We start from the raw sequence: 16,683 nt of genomic DNA on the forward strand, positions 1-16,683 counted from the left end.
TCCTTCATTTTTTCAATACTGCTCCGCCACACCATTAAGAACTGAAAATAAAGAAAATGAACCCTTGTGGCAATTGTCTTTTCTTGTGATACAGCTGGTGAAACAAGCTGGTGGTACAAGCTGGTGAAAATGAGACCATTTTGAGTGGAGTTCCGGCGTTTTTGCTGTGGACGGCAGTGTTGTCTGGTGTTTGTGGTGCGGGACTATTAGATCGTCACCTTCCAGGCAAAGTATCACAAGCGCCATGCGACGTTTAACAATTTCCGCCGCCATTTTATTTTTTTACTGAGAAATTGTTGGTTGAATCTGTTCGAATATTTCACTAAATTGGTCACATGCGCTTTTGCGCAATGTGAATGCGTGTTATCACTAAGTCATTCGCGAACTAGGGGTCCCTTACGTTCAATTTACGTTGAAATAATTACACAGAGCAGTAAGGTGTACAACACGAGCCGTATTTTCACCTTCGGCTGCCGATGTGCGACGTTGCCATTTTTTGAAGTGAAAACTCTTAAAGATGCATAACTCCGCTGCATTTCAACCGATTTCAATGAACTTTTTTTTAAAATGTTCCTCTTAAATAGAGCTATCTAATGGCATTTAGGTTTCTGGATTTTATTTACCTTAGGGAGGCACTTAGGTCGTTTATATGGTTCTTTGCAGAGATTTTTCATACAAAAAATAGTGTTGCTATTTTTTTTTCTTTTTTTTCAGGAGGGGGTCTGTATTTCCCCCGATTTTTTTTAACATTCAAACTAGATCGGAAGATCACCATCGCTTAAAGTATAATGTAAAAATCTTGGTAAATTAGCAACACCACCTTCTCCTGTACAATGAGAGCGTCGCTTTCAATATTTGTACACGTAAGAATAGTGATTAAAAGAATCCCTTTTTTTAAAAGTTCTTTCTTTTAAATTTTGCCATTTTAAACCCTCCCACAATCCGCCGAGAAAAAAAAAAATATAAATAGCAACACTATTTTTTGTATGAAAAATCTCTGCAAAGAACCATATAAACGACCTAAGTGCCTCCCTAAGGTAAATAAAATCCAGAAACCTAAATGCCATTAGATAGCTCTATTTAAGAGGAACATTTTAAAAAAAAGTTCATTGAAATCGGTTGAAATGCAGCGGAGTTATGCATCTTTAAGAGTTTTCACTTCAAAAAATGGCAACGTCGCACATCGGCAGCCGAAGGTGAAAATACGGCTCGTGTTGTACACCTTACTGCTCTGTGTAATTATTTCAACGTAAATTGAACGTAAGGGACCCCTAGTTCGCGAATGACTTAGTGATAACACGCATTCACATTGCGCAAAAGCGCATGTGACCAATTCTATCGGCAGCACAAAGAAAATTCGGTGTAATTTTCGGACAGCTTCGTTGAACAATTTCTCTGTAAAAAAATATAATGGCGGCGGAAATTTTTAAACGTCGCATGGCGCTTGTGATACTTTGCCTGGAGGTGACGAGATCACCTTAAATAAGGGGACTCAATGTGCATTTTAACGTTCCAGTGGATCACTACCAACTTCTCACGTGCCGCCTAGCCTCCGATGAATGGTAGCCGTTAGTAGGGGCGCCAGACGGAGGAGTGGTCGGCGTTGGCCCGGTGCTGTGAGACGCTGGTGGCGCAGCGCTGATCCTCTTCGCCGGCGTGTCGGCCGAGGGAGCTGGACGAGTTGTAGAGCTGCGAGTAGAGGAGCGAGGCCGGGAGCACGGGGTAGTGGGCCGGGTGGGAGGTGTAGCCGTGGGAGCCGGCGTGGTGATGATGGTGGTGGTGGTGGAAGTGGCCGTTGGTGGCGGGTGCCGGAGCCGGGGGCGCCGGGGCGGGGGCCGGGAGGAGGACGTCCTCGCTGCCGCCGGGCGAGTCGGCCGTCGAGGAGTCGGACAGGGAGCGCGGCCCGGCCATGAAGTCGGCCGTCCCGTACTTGGGGAACAGCAGCGAGCGGTCGTGTCCGTTCGACTCCGAGTCCATCGCCTGGAGCTGCGTCTGCGAGGACATCAGTTGCTGGTCCATGTCCGTCGCCCCGGGCGTCACGCCGTCGTGGAGCCCCACTGAAATCACAAGAACGGGAAATGATTCACACTGGGGCAAAACCATTCGCATCATAGATGCATAACTTCTGACCAGCGAGCCGATTATTGAAATTGATAGACAAAGCGATAGACAAAGAAGACATAGGGAGTATGACGCTATCCTATTGGTTGTAATGGGTTGTTCCTATAGACTAAGGGAGAAAATGATAGACGAACTGTCGGGTTCCTCGGGGATTGCCGTTACTTAGTCTATTACCTACCTCCTTTGTCCATTGCAACCACCCGCTTCCACCAATAGGATCCCTCCATACCTCTTTTGTCTTCTTTGTCCATAGCTTTGTCTATCAATTTCGATAATCGGCCCGCAGGAAGTCTTGTCTCAATGCAGGGTTGAGTGGCAACAGTCTCAGAGTTCCAAATAGTAAATGGATTACATTTTGCAAAAAGGAACCACTATCTTTGGCTCTCCCATGAAAGCACATGTCTGCATAGGAAAACCAATGGCATGTATGTTGTTTCTAAAATGGGCCAGAAAAAGTGGTTCCTTATTGCAAAATGTAATCCAAATTATGGACGTATTTTAATCAAAATGAACTACAGGGTTATTCAAAAGTCACGCACCACTGGCCATAACTTTAGTTCTAATTAAGATATCGACTTGCAGTTTAAGGCACTTTTGCTCATATCGAGGAGGAAACTTCTTAAGGTACATTATAGTTTTTTATCCCCTTTGGGAGAGGGGGGGGGGGGCAACTCAAAAATTTCAAATAGCCACTCCCCTCGTGGCCAGTGGAGCGTGACTTATGAATAACCCTGTATCTTGATTTTCATCCTAAAATTGGCCCATGTCTTTTGATATGAATGAATTAACATTATACTCTAAAAATTGGACTACATTTTGCAATTTGGACCTACAGATTCTGGCCCGGTTTAAAAACAACATATGCACCATTAGTTTCCCTATGCACATAAGTATTTTCCCAGAAGAGCCAGAATTTATAATTCCGAATTGCAAAATGCAGTCAAAATATGAATTCATAAGAATAAAATGCCCGCACGACGCTTGCAGCGCGAAGCGCTCAAGGAAGTTAGACCACGAAGCGGTTACAGGACACAGCATTACCTCCCCCCCCCCCCTTAGTAAATACGAATTTACCATATTTTAGCAGATTATGTTGGCACAAGATACGCTTGTGATACTTTGGCCGGTCGGTGGCTAATTAGAATTTTAAAGTATTTTAAAATCCTCTTAATCCCAGGATGGGCAAAAGTTACGCCCAATACGCCATGACTTTTTCGATTATTGGGTTAAAATGTATCAGTTTGGACTGTTTTCCTAACCATGGAGGGGGAAACCCTTTCGGGTGGGCTCCACGACCCCCGACCTCCTAGGGGAGTACATTCAAAATTATCGACATTTTTAAATGAGGACCCCCCATACTTGCGACGCAACAAGTTAGAGCGTATCGAGCGCTTCTTAAGCCCGTCCAGGTAGAATGTCCAACAGTTTTTCAGAGGTGGCTGGATTGAACTTACGTGCTGAGGCGTTGGAGGCGTTGGTTGGTGAAGAGTAGTTGTCGTGGACGGGGGCCTCAGCGGCGCTGGCGGTGAAGCCCAAGGCGGGGGTGTTGAAGCCCCCCGACGCGGCGCAGCTGCTGAAGGAGCTCGCGCCCAGGTAGCTCGAGTACGGCGTGGCAGTACTGCAGCTCCAGTGGTGCCCGTTATTCAGCCCGAACTGACCCATATCTGTCAACACAAACCCAAAACCCTTTTTGAGACCAAAATAAAAAATCGTCTTTGTTGCATCTAAAGCCCGATTTGAACTTTCAGACTTTTCATCCGACATAATTGGAGGAAAAGTTTAATGGAAAGTTGAACGCAAAAATGTAATTCAATTATTGCTCTCCGTTAAACCTTCCATCCAAAATTGGCTGGAAAGTTGAATGTGACGTCACATTCAAGTTTCCGTTCAATATTTCATCAAATTGTCGTTTTTTGCGTTAGTATCAGATCATACAATCCAACTTTTCATTACGACAAATTGCATTCATGAGTTGGATGAAAAGTTTGATAGTGTGAATTAGGCTCAACAGCGTAAATCCCTGTTAAGAAAAGTGTTCGGATGAGTCTCTTCTCTGAGTAATGAGACTGAAGTTTCAGACCGATTTTTGAGCGCACGTAGGTGAAGTCACCGCTGGCCTACTCAAAACAAAAACAAAAAAACTGATGAAAGCAGTGACGAAGCCAAAACAATTTCATTTCACCAAGGGGGCTGAATCCCCTTACATTCCAGGTACAACCTGTCAGTGGGAATTCATAGGTCAATTTTGATTGATTTCAGGACATTGTTTAAGCGCTTAGCCGATGAGGAGCGCTTTTTGACTTCAATATGCGTGAGTTTTAGTACACTGGTGGCAATGCTTTCAAATGGCGCACCAGCTCAACAACAAGATGACGGATAAAGGCCTTGCACATTTAGAATAGATTGATCAGTGATACCTTTATTTGATGTTTCTGATGTCACAACACGGAGAACAATAATAGTTTTTCTATAGTTTGTTTTTTTAGCGGTAAATGTACCCTGAAGGAAGTTCCACCTGCCACATTTTCTTCCGTCTCCGTCATGTCAATCATGTAGAAAGTAGCTGCACAAGTGACTACTTGTTCAGTACTGATAGTATTGAAGTTGCAGAAATTATGCACCAAATAAGTTGGGCCATTTAGTACTTTTTTTTGACGGTCAATTCATCCGACTATAATGGGCCAAAACTTAGTGCACGGACTATCTAATCATGTCTTACAAATCGGTAAATTTTGACATTCAGAACACAATTCGCGGATACGCATAACCAACTGATTGACCATTGCTTTTAAATTGGACCAGAAATTGCATTCGGATGAATAATGCTGTTGGAAACAAAAATAATGGCGTTTGGCACCAAATTCGGTTGTTGGAGAAATGACGAGAAGGGAACGGGACAGGCCGGCTGAATGCTGAGCGACAGACTTCGTTTTCAATTACGGCTCGCGCCGCGGATAACGAATGAGTTATGATCCGGTCGAAAAAATATGTCTTTCCCGCATCCACAACCCCATTGGCGTGGCTACCCACCTCCCATCACCCTATCCACCCTCGCGAGTCAACGAGAAAATCGCAATGCCATCGACGAACGAACGTTGCTGTCTCCATGACCGATGTTTCGTGCGCATCAGTCAAGAAAGCGCAACGATGCCACATCAACTGGAAATCGATGGGATAGTCTCATTGACAATTGAAAAATGAATTATATGATACTTAATGCCCAAGAATAAGGTGTACTTTTCATTTTCAGACTAAAACTTTTTTCAGGGGTGTTATTTTACACCGAACGGTGAGAACTTGTCGGGAGGTAGTAACGTTTGTAGAGTAGAAGACAAAACTTTAAAAACTCTCAGATGATGGCCTTAAATTGCAGGTATGAGAAACACCTTCAATTTTGCATCCAAACGTCATTTTCATCAGTCACAATTAAACTCAACGAGGGTAGCAGTGGAAGTACCTTAAATATTTCAGAATGAAGGAATGGTTTTCCAAGCATAATTGATGCGTTACGGTGACTCCCATGATCGTTACACTTTTTTGCACATTTCTTTTACTAATTTTAAGCTACGTCATTCACCTGAATAAGAAGAAATCGAGGATCAAACGAAATACATGAAAGCTCCCTGATATTTACCTGATTCTCTTAAAAAGATCGATTTTTCCAGGCAAGAATTATCTCTGGAAGCAACACACGTGCAGTAAATAAGTGGAGAAAATGAAGAAAGCACACCTTTACATCCCCCTTTTGAAAAATAAAAAAAGGGGACAATAATTCGTTTATTTTGTTTTATGTTTTTTAAAACACATACTATGTATAGACATACCGTCCGCGTTCCGGGATCAGAGGCCGGAGGTTCTGAGCGGAGCACCTGGAGCAACCGAAGTTACGGCTCCAGCACCCGTAATTTTCGGCCTCTGAGCCCGGAACGGACGGTATATCTATATAGCCCGTAACCTCTCCTTTCAGTGTACGGTTCATCTTCAATTCCTGAGACCGATCCTAAGCTCTAAGGGCTGCTAAATGTTCAATTCGACCCGATAGCACAAGCGAGACGAGAAAAAAGCTTTTAAAAATGCGAGCGCGGCAACCGCGCCGGAAGAAGAGTCTCAAAATTACCTCTTCCCTTCGACTTTTTATTACATATTTTTGCGGGCTCACAAAGCGGTTTCACAGGTTTGATTTGTCCGACGGCGACGTCCGTCACGCGACTCGGTTCGCTTCTCGGTTTCCTCCTGGTTTCCATTTAATTTACTCCCTGTATTCTATTTGCTTGCCATTTCCCCGCTAAACGATTTAACGACGTGTTTCCCATCTGTGCTCCTTGTCACACACACACACACACCCACACACAGCAGGAGGACAGTTAAATTACCCCTCTCTGTCCTCTTCCGAGCGCCGCGCAGGTGGGCCCCACGTAATTCACTCCGCGCTGCATCCGTGGCAGTCCGCTGCGCCTCTCCTTGAAAGTGAGACAGAGCATTTTAAGTTATATCCTGATGGAATTCGATGCTGACTCGACCAACAAGTCTCACGTTTGGAAGTTTTGGAGGAGGGAATATGATGGACTTTTAAAAATGTTGGAGTGAAATTGTATGGCGGAGTCTATATAGCACCCAAAAACCCCGAATGATATGAATGCGGAGCACCTTGAACTGTGCACCTTACGGAGTGACTCACATAAAGGGGCAGAATTTATTCTCTTTGCGGAGTGTCACACGCTTTAATGGTGCTACTTTCACTTCGCACATGAATTGGACTGCATTTTGCAATTTGGACCTATAAATTCTGGCTCATCTGAAAAAACACGTATGTGCATAGGGAAACTAATGGTACAAACGTTGTTTTTAAACAGGGCTAGAATTTATAGTTCCAAATTGCAAAGTGCAGTCTAATTACTCGGAGGCTTTTGGGCGTTGGACAGGGTGTTCGGAAGTTAACATACTTAACTTTCAGGTTCTCTTTTTCGGCTCAAAATATGATTTTTGTTTCCAATACACATAAGCCCAAAAATACTTCATAAGTGAGCTATGCGCTTCCTTTGCCATGAGATTTGCTTTCTGGCGGTCCTTGCAGTAACAATTGCCTGCTCAGCAAGGAATTTCGAAAATCTGAAACTTTTCCAAAGCTCTGTTGTGTCGAAACGACGCGTTTCTGGACAATTTTTTACACACCTTCTCCATTTAATTTTTCGCGCTCTTTCACGTGTCGTAATCCATTTTTCCTAACATCATCTACCAAAAAAGTTACCGCGATTTTCTACACAAAAAAAAAAACACATTGGCTCTAGAGTCCAGACTCTTGAAAACATTGACAAGAAAAAATACACTTGATTCAATCGGATTTTTGCTTAAATCAAAACGAAATCCGCTTCAATTAAGAGGCTTGGTTCTCGATTTAAGGTAGATTCTGATTGAATCAAGAGTACTTTTTCTTGTCGATGTTTTGAAGAGTCTGCACTCTAGATCCAATGTGTTTTTTTCCCAGTGTGCGTACTCTCGCAATGCCCGTACTCTTCCTGAATAGGGACTGAAGCCTTGACTTGGTACGTTTCTGCTAAACAAGGTCTAAACCTCTAAGCGTTCGGAAAGATCGAAACTTTTAATGTGTCGAATTCAATGACATTACAAAGTATCTATTGAAGGGAACTGGACGGGAGATTTATTCTGTGGCAGCTGCGAAGTCTGCGCGAGAGAGGAAGTGTGTCCGCGTGTAAACACTTGGAAAAGGACACTTGGAGTGAGTTGGTCACCGCTCTGGTGGACAAAAAAGGCACGTCGAGAGGCCCCGGGGCGGAAACGAGGCGTTGCATAAGCTTGACCACTTTGGAGCGCTCAAAGGCCAGACGAGCCACATATCAAAATCCGAGGCGCGCGCGCCCCGGGAGGCCGCCGCACCGACGCACCCGCGCCCCATAATTTGTACGTTTTCCTAAAAAACATACGCGTGCCTCGCCGTTCCGACCCATATTTATCGCCCGCTTCCTGACCTGTCACTCAGCGCAGGAGCCTTACATAGCCTACGACAGCGTTGCTAAATATCCGCCGATGAGGAACCCCCAGCACCAAAAAAAAAAAAAAACTCCGGCCATGGCTGCTGTACTCATGGGTTGTACACGGAGAAAAAAACCTCGTGCGTGGGACCCAAAGTTTAGGTCATATGGATCTCTGAAGTTTTCGAATTGAGCATCCGAACACTTACGGTATCCAGCTGCTGAGGTTTGGATCACACATCTGAAACTTCAGTTCTTACAACTGAAGTACTTCGGTTCTCACATCTGAAGTACTTCAGATGAAAGAGCTGAAGTTTCAGATGAGTGATCCAAACCTCGGCAGCTGCACCGGAAAAAAAAAAACACATTGGATCTAGAGTCCAGACTCTTAAAAACATCGACAATAAAAAATACTCTTGATTCAATCGGATTTTTGCTTAAATCAAGGACCAAGCCTCTTAATTCGAGCGGATTTCGTTTTGATTTAAGCAAAAATCTAATTGAATCAAGAGTATTTTTCTTGTCAATGTTTTCATGAGTCTGGACTCTAGATCGAATGTGTTTTTTCTTTTTTTTTCAGCGCTTAAGGCACGAAGCTCTGCGCGGGGCTGGACCGCGAGGCTGTGTGGGGGGTAACCCCAAGTTGAGTAGAATCGACTTGGAATTAGCGGGCTCAAGTAGAGCCGATGTATTTCAGGGACCCCGTACTAATGATCTAAGAAATGTCTTTATTGGATGAGGCAAAAGTTAAGTTTGGAAATCAACGTTATTTTTCGCCTGATGACCATTGATGAGCAACCTTCTGATCATATAATTTGCCTGACGATGACTGATGAAGTTCGCACTGGAAAAAAAAACACATTGGATCTTGAGTCCAGACTCTTGTAAACATTGACAAGAAAAAATACTCTTGATTCAATCGGGTTTTTCCTTGAATTAAAACGAAATCCGCTTTAATTAAGAGGCTTGGTTCTTGATTTAAGCTAGATTCTGATTGAATCAAGAGTACTTTTTCTTGTCGATGTTTTTAAGAGTCTGGACTCTAGATCCAATGTGTTTTTTTTCCAGTGCAGGTTGAACACTGCTCGCAAATAAGGTAGGGCTTGCTCAAAACCTTGGTCAATAATAATCATCATTGGGCGAAGCTGGTAAGGGGGTACTTCCGAACATAACTTGTAACTTTATATGCATAGGAAGAATGGCGAAGGGAGGTCTAAAATACGCTATCTCTGGATTGAACTTGGTAGGTATAGTAATAAGTAGGATTGTTGAACTGTACAATAACAAGGTCCTATTTCTCTCCGGTGAGGCAACATCGGAGCTCGGCCAATCCGCCTCAGCATGAGGACAGCTCCGTACTCCCGGAATGCTTCCAGATGGTGGTCAATGACGTCAGACTGTTTCCACTTTTCATTCATTTTTCTAACGACTCATTCAAGTCGCCTCTCATGATCGAATATAAAGAGGGGCGAACACCTAATCCGACCGATATTTGCCCGCTCCAACCGATCTCCGCCCCCGCGCGTCTCTTGTTTCGTCAGAATCGTTTCGTCATTAATCTTTCGTTACTCTGGCCCGGTCCCCGCCTCTCTTTGTTTTCTCGAATATCGGATGCTGGTCATTCATGATCTCCAGGAGCAGCTGGGTAAAAACATAAAAACACCTATCTCCCATTCACCGCTACCACGACACAGGTTGATTTTAACGAACGACATGACAGATCCGATGCCTGTTTTCGGTTTATTTTGAAGATGACCAAACCGTAAAATAAAGAATTCGGTGATTCGACACGTTTTCTATTGTCGCAGATGACGTGGCACCGACTGTTGTACATAATTCAAGCGGTGGTTTTTTGAGGTTGATCTCAGCGAGAATGCAGCATGTTTGGATCATTTCAAGCGGACAAATGGGTCCGTAAACGATCTCATTTTCGAATTCGCTCTGGTTTCGACCCCCTCGGTGTGGATAACGATTTGCGTTTCTAATCTTCACTTTCCTCCCGCTCCTGTGGAATTTTTAAATTCACAATCTCACTGTGAGAGCCCCTTAAGTATAGTGTGACGCACACTTTCTGTCATTTGACAACCTCATTCGATGCAACGGACCCGTAACAAGGGCCCAAATCTTCCTTGTAAATTTTGTAACATCCTACGGAACGCCTTCCTTTCAGCCCGAAAGTTTCCTTTCGTTTCCTTCCTTTTAAAAATAATTCTCACCGGTACGTAACGTAACCCCTTTTACTTTCATAGTCATCGAGGATCGCTCAGAAAGATAAGAGTGTTTAGTGTTCTCTTTTCAAGGCATATCCCAACATTCTTAGATCTTACAATAAGCCTAAAAAAATTCAGTTAAATCTTTTACTTTGACATCTTTTTTGATATTCAGACGTCTTATCAAAAATTATGTCAGTTAACATAAAGGAAAACAAGCTACGCTGCACATATAGTCTACCTATTCGAGGCTAAAATGCACACTTTAAAAACGAAAAATTAGCACGTATGGGACGGGAGAGCTGCAGTATAGAACAAAGGAAAGAACGCGCATTGATGACGGCGCAAACATACAACTATTCGTGCTTGATGGATGTCCGTGTTGCATGCGCTAAATTGAAGGCGCGACGCCGAAAGCCGAAAAACGAAGGCTGTGCGCGATCCTTAAAACATTTTTTGGATTTTTTCTTTTCTAGTGAAACCTTATTTCTGTAACTGTGGTCAACGATTTAGGGAGCACCACCATCAAAATTCGCATGTGACCTTCAAAGTGAGACAACCTAGAGAGGGGGAATACGTTCATTATGCAAACATATCGGTACCGCGCTTTATAATCTCTTATTTCCATTAGCTTCATCAATCAATGGGCTTTTTAGTTGATTATTTTCATAATTGATTTCGCAATCATCTACCAATTTTCAATTTTTTGAAGAAAAAAAATACCATACATTCGTTTTAAGAGCAAAGAAAACGGAAAAAATGATTTTCCAGGAATGATACTTACTTTGGCACTGAGACATTGGAGGCATCCGGAAGGCTAGAGGGTCAGTCGCCCTTTGGAGGGGGTCCAAGGGATTTCCGAAATGCCCGGACAGGAACGGCCGTTGCCCGAAAGCGAAGGCATGGAACTGCTGCTGCTGACCTAGAATAGAAAATACTGAACTCAGCACTATAACCTGCTCTGGTAAACGATTGTGAGGGAAGGAAAATTAAATTTAAACTGCGAAGAAACATCAGTTACGCTGGTTGCAAAGTTGATTTTCGTTGATCAGCGTGAACCAGTGGGAGATTCAAGCTCCTTGCGAAACACTATGAATGACGCCATTTACCACGGTGCCGGTGCGTACTGCAGTTTTTCTGTACCGTAGTCTCTTCGAGTGAAAAATGATTTAAGCAACAACTGTTCTACCTGATCCATAAAAGCACATACAAGTATATTGAGTTTCTACAATGCAATGGCCAAAAGTTGTGGTTCCCACTTCTCAATTTCAAAACGCAGTCGATCCAAAAAGCTATGCGATGCATTTACTAAATTCTTCATACTCCCTAATTCTTATGGAAATAATTTGGCTAAAATAATTTGTACTTCTACAAATCATACTTTATACTGTACAATTGTATGAGTAACGCGAAACGCATAACGCCTGAGGTGCGAGGCGCTTCGGGGGGTTGCACCGCGAAGCGGTTAAGAGGGCTTAGCCCCCTAAACGATGTAAAATCGTGCGATTTTGGCCGCAATGTACGCCTCACAGGATCTTTTGCCGGAGATATACTTTATTGCAGTCGAGAGTTAAAATGTTCAATTTTCCGCTTTTAGCGTCAACAGGAGCGTGAAACCGGTGAGAACACGGCGACAACACCAGCCGCGGAGCAGGATACCCACAAAAACGAGGGGGCTTTTGCTCGAAATGACTCAATTATAAAAAGTATCAGTGGGATACGGTGACCTCTTTACGGTGAACCGTTATGTTTACTCGTGAGGAATGAACAAAAAAGAAGCGTTCGGCATAATAACTGGGTTCCTTCCTTCCTCCCCTTTTTCATTGAATCAAGACCGCACCATGCTCTGTCACACTGACACTCTTTTAAATCCCGTTACTTAACCTGGTTAATAGCCCGCCGTCTTTTATTTGAGCCGAATTCTGAGCAATGCAGGCCGGAATTAATTTGATTTCTTGCTAAATGGCCCATGGTCCTGATATAGGCGTGAGTGTATCGCTGTGTTCCGCAGTTGCCTGGGAAATTTTTTTCAGTTACTCTTGCCGTGGGATAAAAACATCCTAAATATTCATATTTTTCATAGAATATAGGAGAAAATATACATTTTTTTAAATGCATAATTGCTCTGTGATTTATAGGCAAAATAATACGATGTCGCGAGAAATTGTGAAATAAAACCAAGCTTTTACTTCTCTGTGCTCAAATTTGTATTATTGAATATACGTTTCCCTTAGAATCTTGTCTCGATAGTATCTTTATAAGGACGCATTTATGCTACAAGGAACTACTACGGTTTGCATGTAACATAGTTCCTTTTAGCATAAACATACGTCCAGAGAAAAACAATGAGATCCGTTGAGGCTCTAGGTTTCAACTTTCGATTATATCAAATAAAACTAGGCTCTTCGAGGAACATGTTGATCAATGTGCCACACATCACACATGAGTATTATGGTTTTATCCACTCGGATTTTATCAATGGTGAAGGTAATTTGCTCATTTAGTTCAAAAGTGTGAATCCCTGATCGATAAACCAAGAAAGAGAGAACCATGGTGTGCACCAGCGCAGTAGCTGATGAAAATTCCGACGTCTTGAAAGGGACTGTATATTTCCTCGTATAGAACATACACTGAAAAAATTGGCCGGCTATACAGCCATGCTGTCCGTTCCGGGCTCAGAGGCCGAAAGTTTCGGGTGCTGGAGGCGTAACTTTGACTGCTCCGAGTGCTAGCGCTCTGTTTGTAGAAGGGGAACTTTTTGCCTCTGAGTCCGGAACGTGGATGGTTTATGTATACAGCCCGTAAGTACGGCTCCCACGGCCGAATTTTTTTTCGGTGTGGGATTTGGATGGATTTAAATACATATTTTAGCCAATGTACAAAACATAAGAATCAAAATAGGGCTGCATAACCAACAAGACTGACCGCGCATTCAAACGTTTAGGACTATCCCTATCTAGGTGAAGCTACATGGAAAAAGTTACGAATCAGTGTAGAGTTACGCACTGTGACAATGAGTGAGAGGGTATTGAATATATCGTTTGTGACAGCTTTCAGTCTTTCGCCAAAGATTTTACATTCTATAAAAAGAACGCTACCGACTCGGAACCCGCGCGCCTCTCTCCTCGTTGTAACCTGTTTTAAACCTTCATCAAATCCACGAATTGTTTTTACGCTTTTTATAAAAAAAGCGAGTGGATTGGAAAAATGTATAAACACCCACCAAAAACTTTATATTTTAATCCTTACGCACGAACGAAGAATAATTTAGAACAACATAACCTGCGGATTTTTGCAAACACGGTAGTGCAATTTCATCGAGTCCACAAACAAATTGTTCACGCATGTAGCACTATCGCCTCACGTTAAGCGTCCCAGAGCTCTCTGTAAATACTGAGCGGTGTTGCCACCAGGGTCACGAGTGCATCCACGATTCAGGCCGGGTGTGAAGGGTGCTCCCGGCAGTTTGGCAACACGGCGTTCATCTCTTACGCGTTAATACACAATTAACACCGCATCCGCTCAAAAACAAAAACACTACATCAAATAAAAAAGGCGCACGGTGTGTTTAAACTGTAATTTTTCACATCAAATATTTTCACAGCGATGCACCATTGCCAGGCTCTCCTAAAAAAAATCGAACTCTCCGTGGCGTTGGAGAGCACACTTTTCCGATTTGAAAGCTTAGTCTCAACAGTGGTTCTCCGTGATAATTTGCGCCAGCCTTAGAGAAGCAACCAGTGGTACAGGGTTGCTGGATTGTTCATCAATATCTTATTTTATGTGTAGTTTGAGAGGAGACTAGAGAGATATTTCATGCACATACCGACAACAACGCGCTTTGGCGGATTTCTCACGCAAATCTCGTAACCATCACGCCTCCACGTTGGGATCCGGACCTGGTGTTTGAGTGACACGTGTCATACCGGCCTCATCAATGGATCGTGCATAATCAACGCAGTCCATGGGATTGAGGGATGTCTTTTGAGGCTCGGTGGTGAGTTTTTATGAGTTTTCCACTTTAACCCTCCCTTATTTTTAAAGCCTCTCTCATTATTTCCAAACATAATTTTTTACGTAGCAGAGATGGGCTGCAATCATAGCTATCAATCATAGCTCATGCAATCGTAGCTCTTTGCTAATAATCTCGGGGAAATTCGCAGGTAAGCCTTTAGCCAAAAAAGTGCCGCTACAGAACATTTGCATAAATATATGCTGAAAAATTTGTTTTTTGTGGAGAAGTGGCAGCACTGACGTGGCTATTGAATGATTGGTAAGAGGATCGGATTCGAATTCGGATCCCAAGTTATTTCCTCTTTCCTAGATTTTGCCACTGTATTGGGCTTGTTTTCGATGCATTTAAAATTCCTGATTTATTATCTGCTTGTACGCCAATTGCGATGGAGTTTTGTAAGGAAAATGTGATTGCCCAAAATAATGTGATACTCCCCGCTGCCGCTAGAGAGGAGAAGCACCGAACGGCGCACATGCGCGGTGCCGAGCGGCGATCGGGAGGGGGCCGCTAGTTGCGCTCTCGGGCAACCAGCGCGCGACCGGACTGTGGTCAGGCAGTCCGGTATTCCGGTAACGACCTCCCGACGATAAGGACGAGAGCTTATTTGAGAGAGTTTATATGATGCTGGTTTGTTTCTAGTGAAGTTAAATTTCACGTTCTTCTTTCATCCTTCATCGTCCCCATCAATCAATTTAGGCAGCCCTCGCTCAAATCCACGAAGCTACGAACAGCGCTGAAAAGTGCCGGTGCGGAGAGTTTGACGGATCAATTCATCCACGATTGTCGTTATACGTCGTAGGTGAATTGACCCGTCGCCACAATAATGAGTACCAGCCTCCAACGCGAGTTAAAATGGGCAAACTACCGACTAACCGATACGACTATCGGTGTGTTTCTTTGGGTTGACCAAGTCAAACTCTGTGAAACTACACTAAATTAACTAGAGGGGAAAATGGTAAAATCCAATTTTATTGTATTGTGGGATTTCGAGGCCAGAGTTGGAGAATTAAACCAGCTACTATCAACTGCTAGGGTCATAATTACTTACGGGGACACTAAAAAATTTTAACTAGAAAGTCATACGATGAAAAAGTAAATTCATATGGAGTCGCACTAACTGAAATTATGTTTGCGGCAGGGATGTTTCTCATGACGGGCTGCACGATCTCTAACTCCCCTACACAATTTACTTTCGTCAATAACGTAGTTAAAAATATTGTCGATCTTACGTGGGTGGATGCAAAATCTGCAGACCTAGTGATATATTTTGAAATTGTACAAAATACAGTAATTTCCGACCACTTTCCATGCAGCCTGATACCCAGAGGAGTATTTTGTCTCTAAGACCTGACTATATCATCCTGGTTTTATCTCCGTTGAATTTATCGTAGATTTGAATTGCTCTGTTTCGCAAAGTCCAGTCCATACAGTGAACACCCGTGAATTAGTTATTACTCATTACCAAGAAGATGATCACTCTGAATAATGTTTCTACGGACAAGTATGAATTTATGCGCAGTATATTTCCATGAGAAAAATTCCGAAGTTGGATCACCCGAACGAGGTATTGTCAGATGACACAAGATGATACGTGGTGGATGCGAGATAATGTCTCCTAGATGCATTCAACTTTCAATGCATATGGGTTACCTTTTAAGCGCTCAGCCGATAGGCGGCGCTTTTTGATTTCGATTTGCCACTAGAGCTCTAGTATAGTAGGGCGCTCAAGCGGTCAAATGGCGCACCAACTCATCGATGCACGGAACGTCATTTAGGAAAATTTATTTTTTGATTACCTCATAATAGCTCTGTGAATACGATTAAATGCAAATTAGCGTGAGAAATAAATAACAGTCCTAAAACTCTCTTCGCTATGCGGTTTATAGTTATTCTATAATTACTTTCGAAAGTTCAAGATGCGCGTTCTGATTTCCGAAAACTTTTCCACCGGTGATAACTTTATTCGGAGACCTTAGTAGAATTCGCTTACATCTAGGTTATGTGTCTTTGACTTATTTGTCTTTGGCTCTGGCGACGGTAGGTAGTTGTTACGCGTTTACGGTTTCCTTGGTAACCTTTGTTTGCTATCAGCTGATGTCGAGTAGTATGACTATAGGAAGCTCCAACCACGGCATTCTTCGAAAAAAGCGCGAAAACTTATAGATTTGAATTTTCAAATTTTAAGAAAAAAAAAAATTCTATTTAAGAAAGCTTTAATTTAGTTTCTGTAATTTAGTTTTTAATAAAAATTCTGAAATAAAGTAAATATATATTGGTTTAAAAGTTGAATATTTCTTCACTTCAGGCAGACCCTCAATGCTGAGCGCTTCTCTAATACCAACGTATT

The 16,683-nt window shown here is 42.9% G+C and overlaps 1 protein-coding gene across 2 annotated transcripts in view; it reads right to left on the minus strand.

Moving 5' to 3' along the window:
• Window positions 1–1,337: 1,337 nt before the first annotated feature.
• Window positions 1,338–16,683, minus strand: part of RunxA (Runt related A) — a 43,827-nt gene continuing 28,481 nt past the window's right edge. Inside the window, exons 3-5 of one of the 2 annotated variants that reach the window (XM_072299518.1) lie at window positions 11,106–11,258; window positions 3,576–3,785; window positions 1,338–2,057 (exon numbers count right to left, since the gene is read on the minus strand). In XM_072299518.1, coding sequence (XP_072155619.1) covers window positions 1,570–2,057; window positions 3,576–3,785; window positions 11,106–11,258 — 851 coding nt within the window. In that variant the 3' untranslated portion in view covers window positions 1,338–1,569. The remainder of the gene's footprint in view (window positions 2,058–3,575; window positions 3,786–11,105; window positions 11,259–16,683) is intronic. The other variant, XM_072299519.1, reaches the window with a different exon arrangement.

Source organism: Bemisia tabaci, chromosome 4 (assembly GCF_918797505.1).
Source record: "Bemisia tabaci chromosome 4, PGI_BMITA_v3".
In the NCBI taxonomy this organism is placed as follows: domain Eukaryota; kingdom Metazoa; phylum Arthropoda; class Insecta; order Hemiptera; family Aleyrodidae; genus Bemisia; species Bemisia tabaci.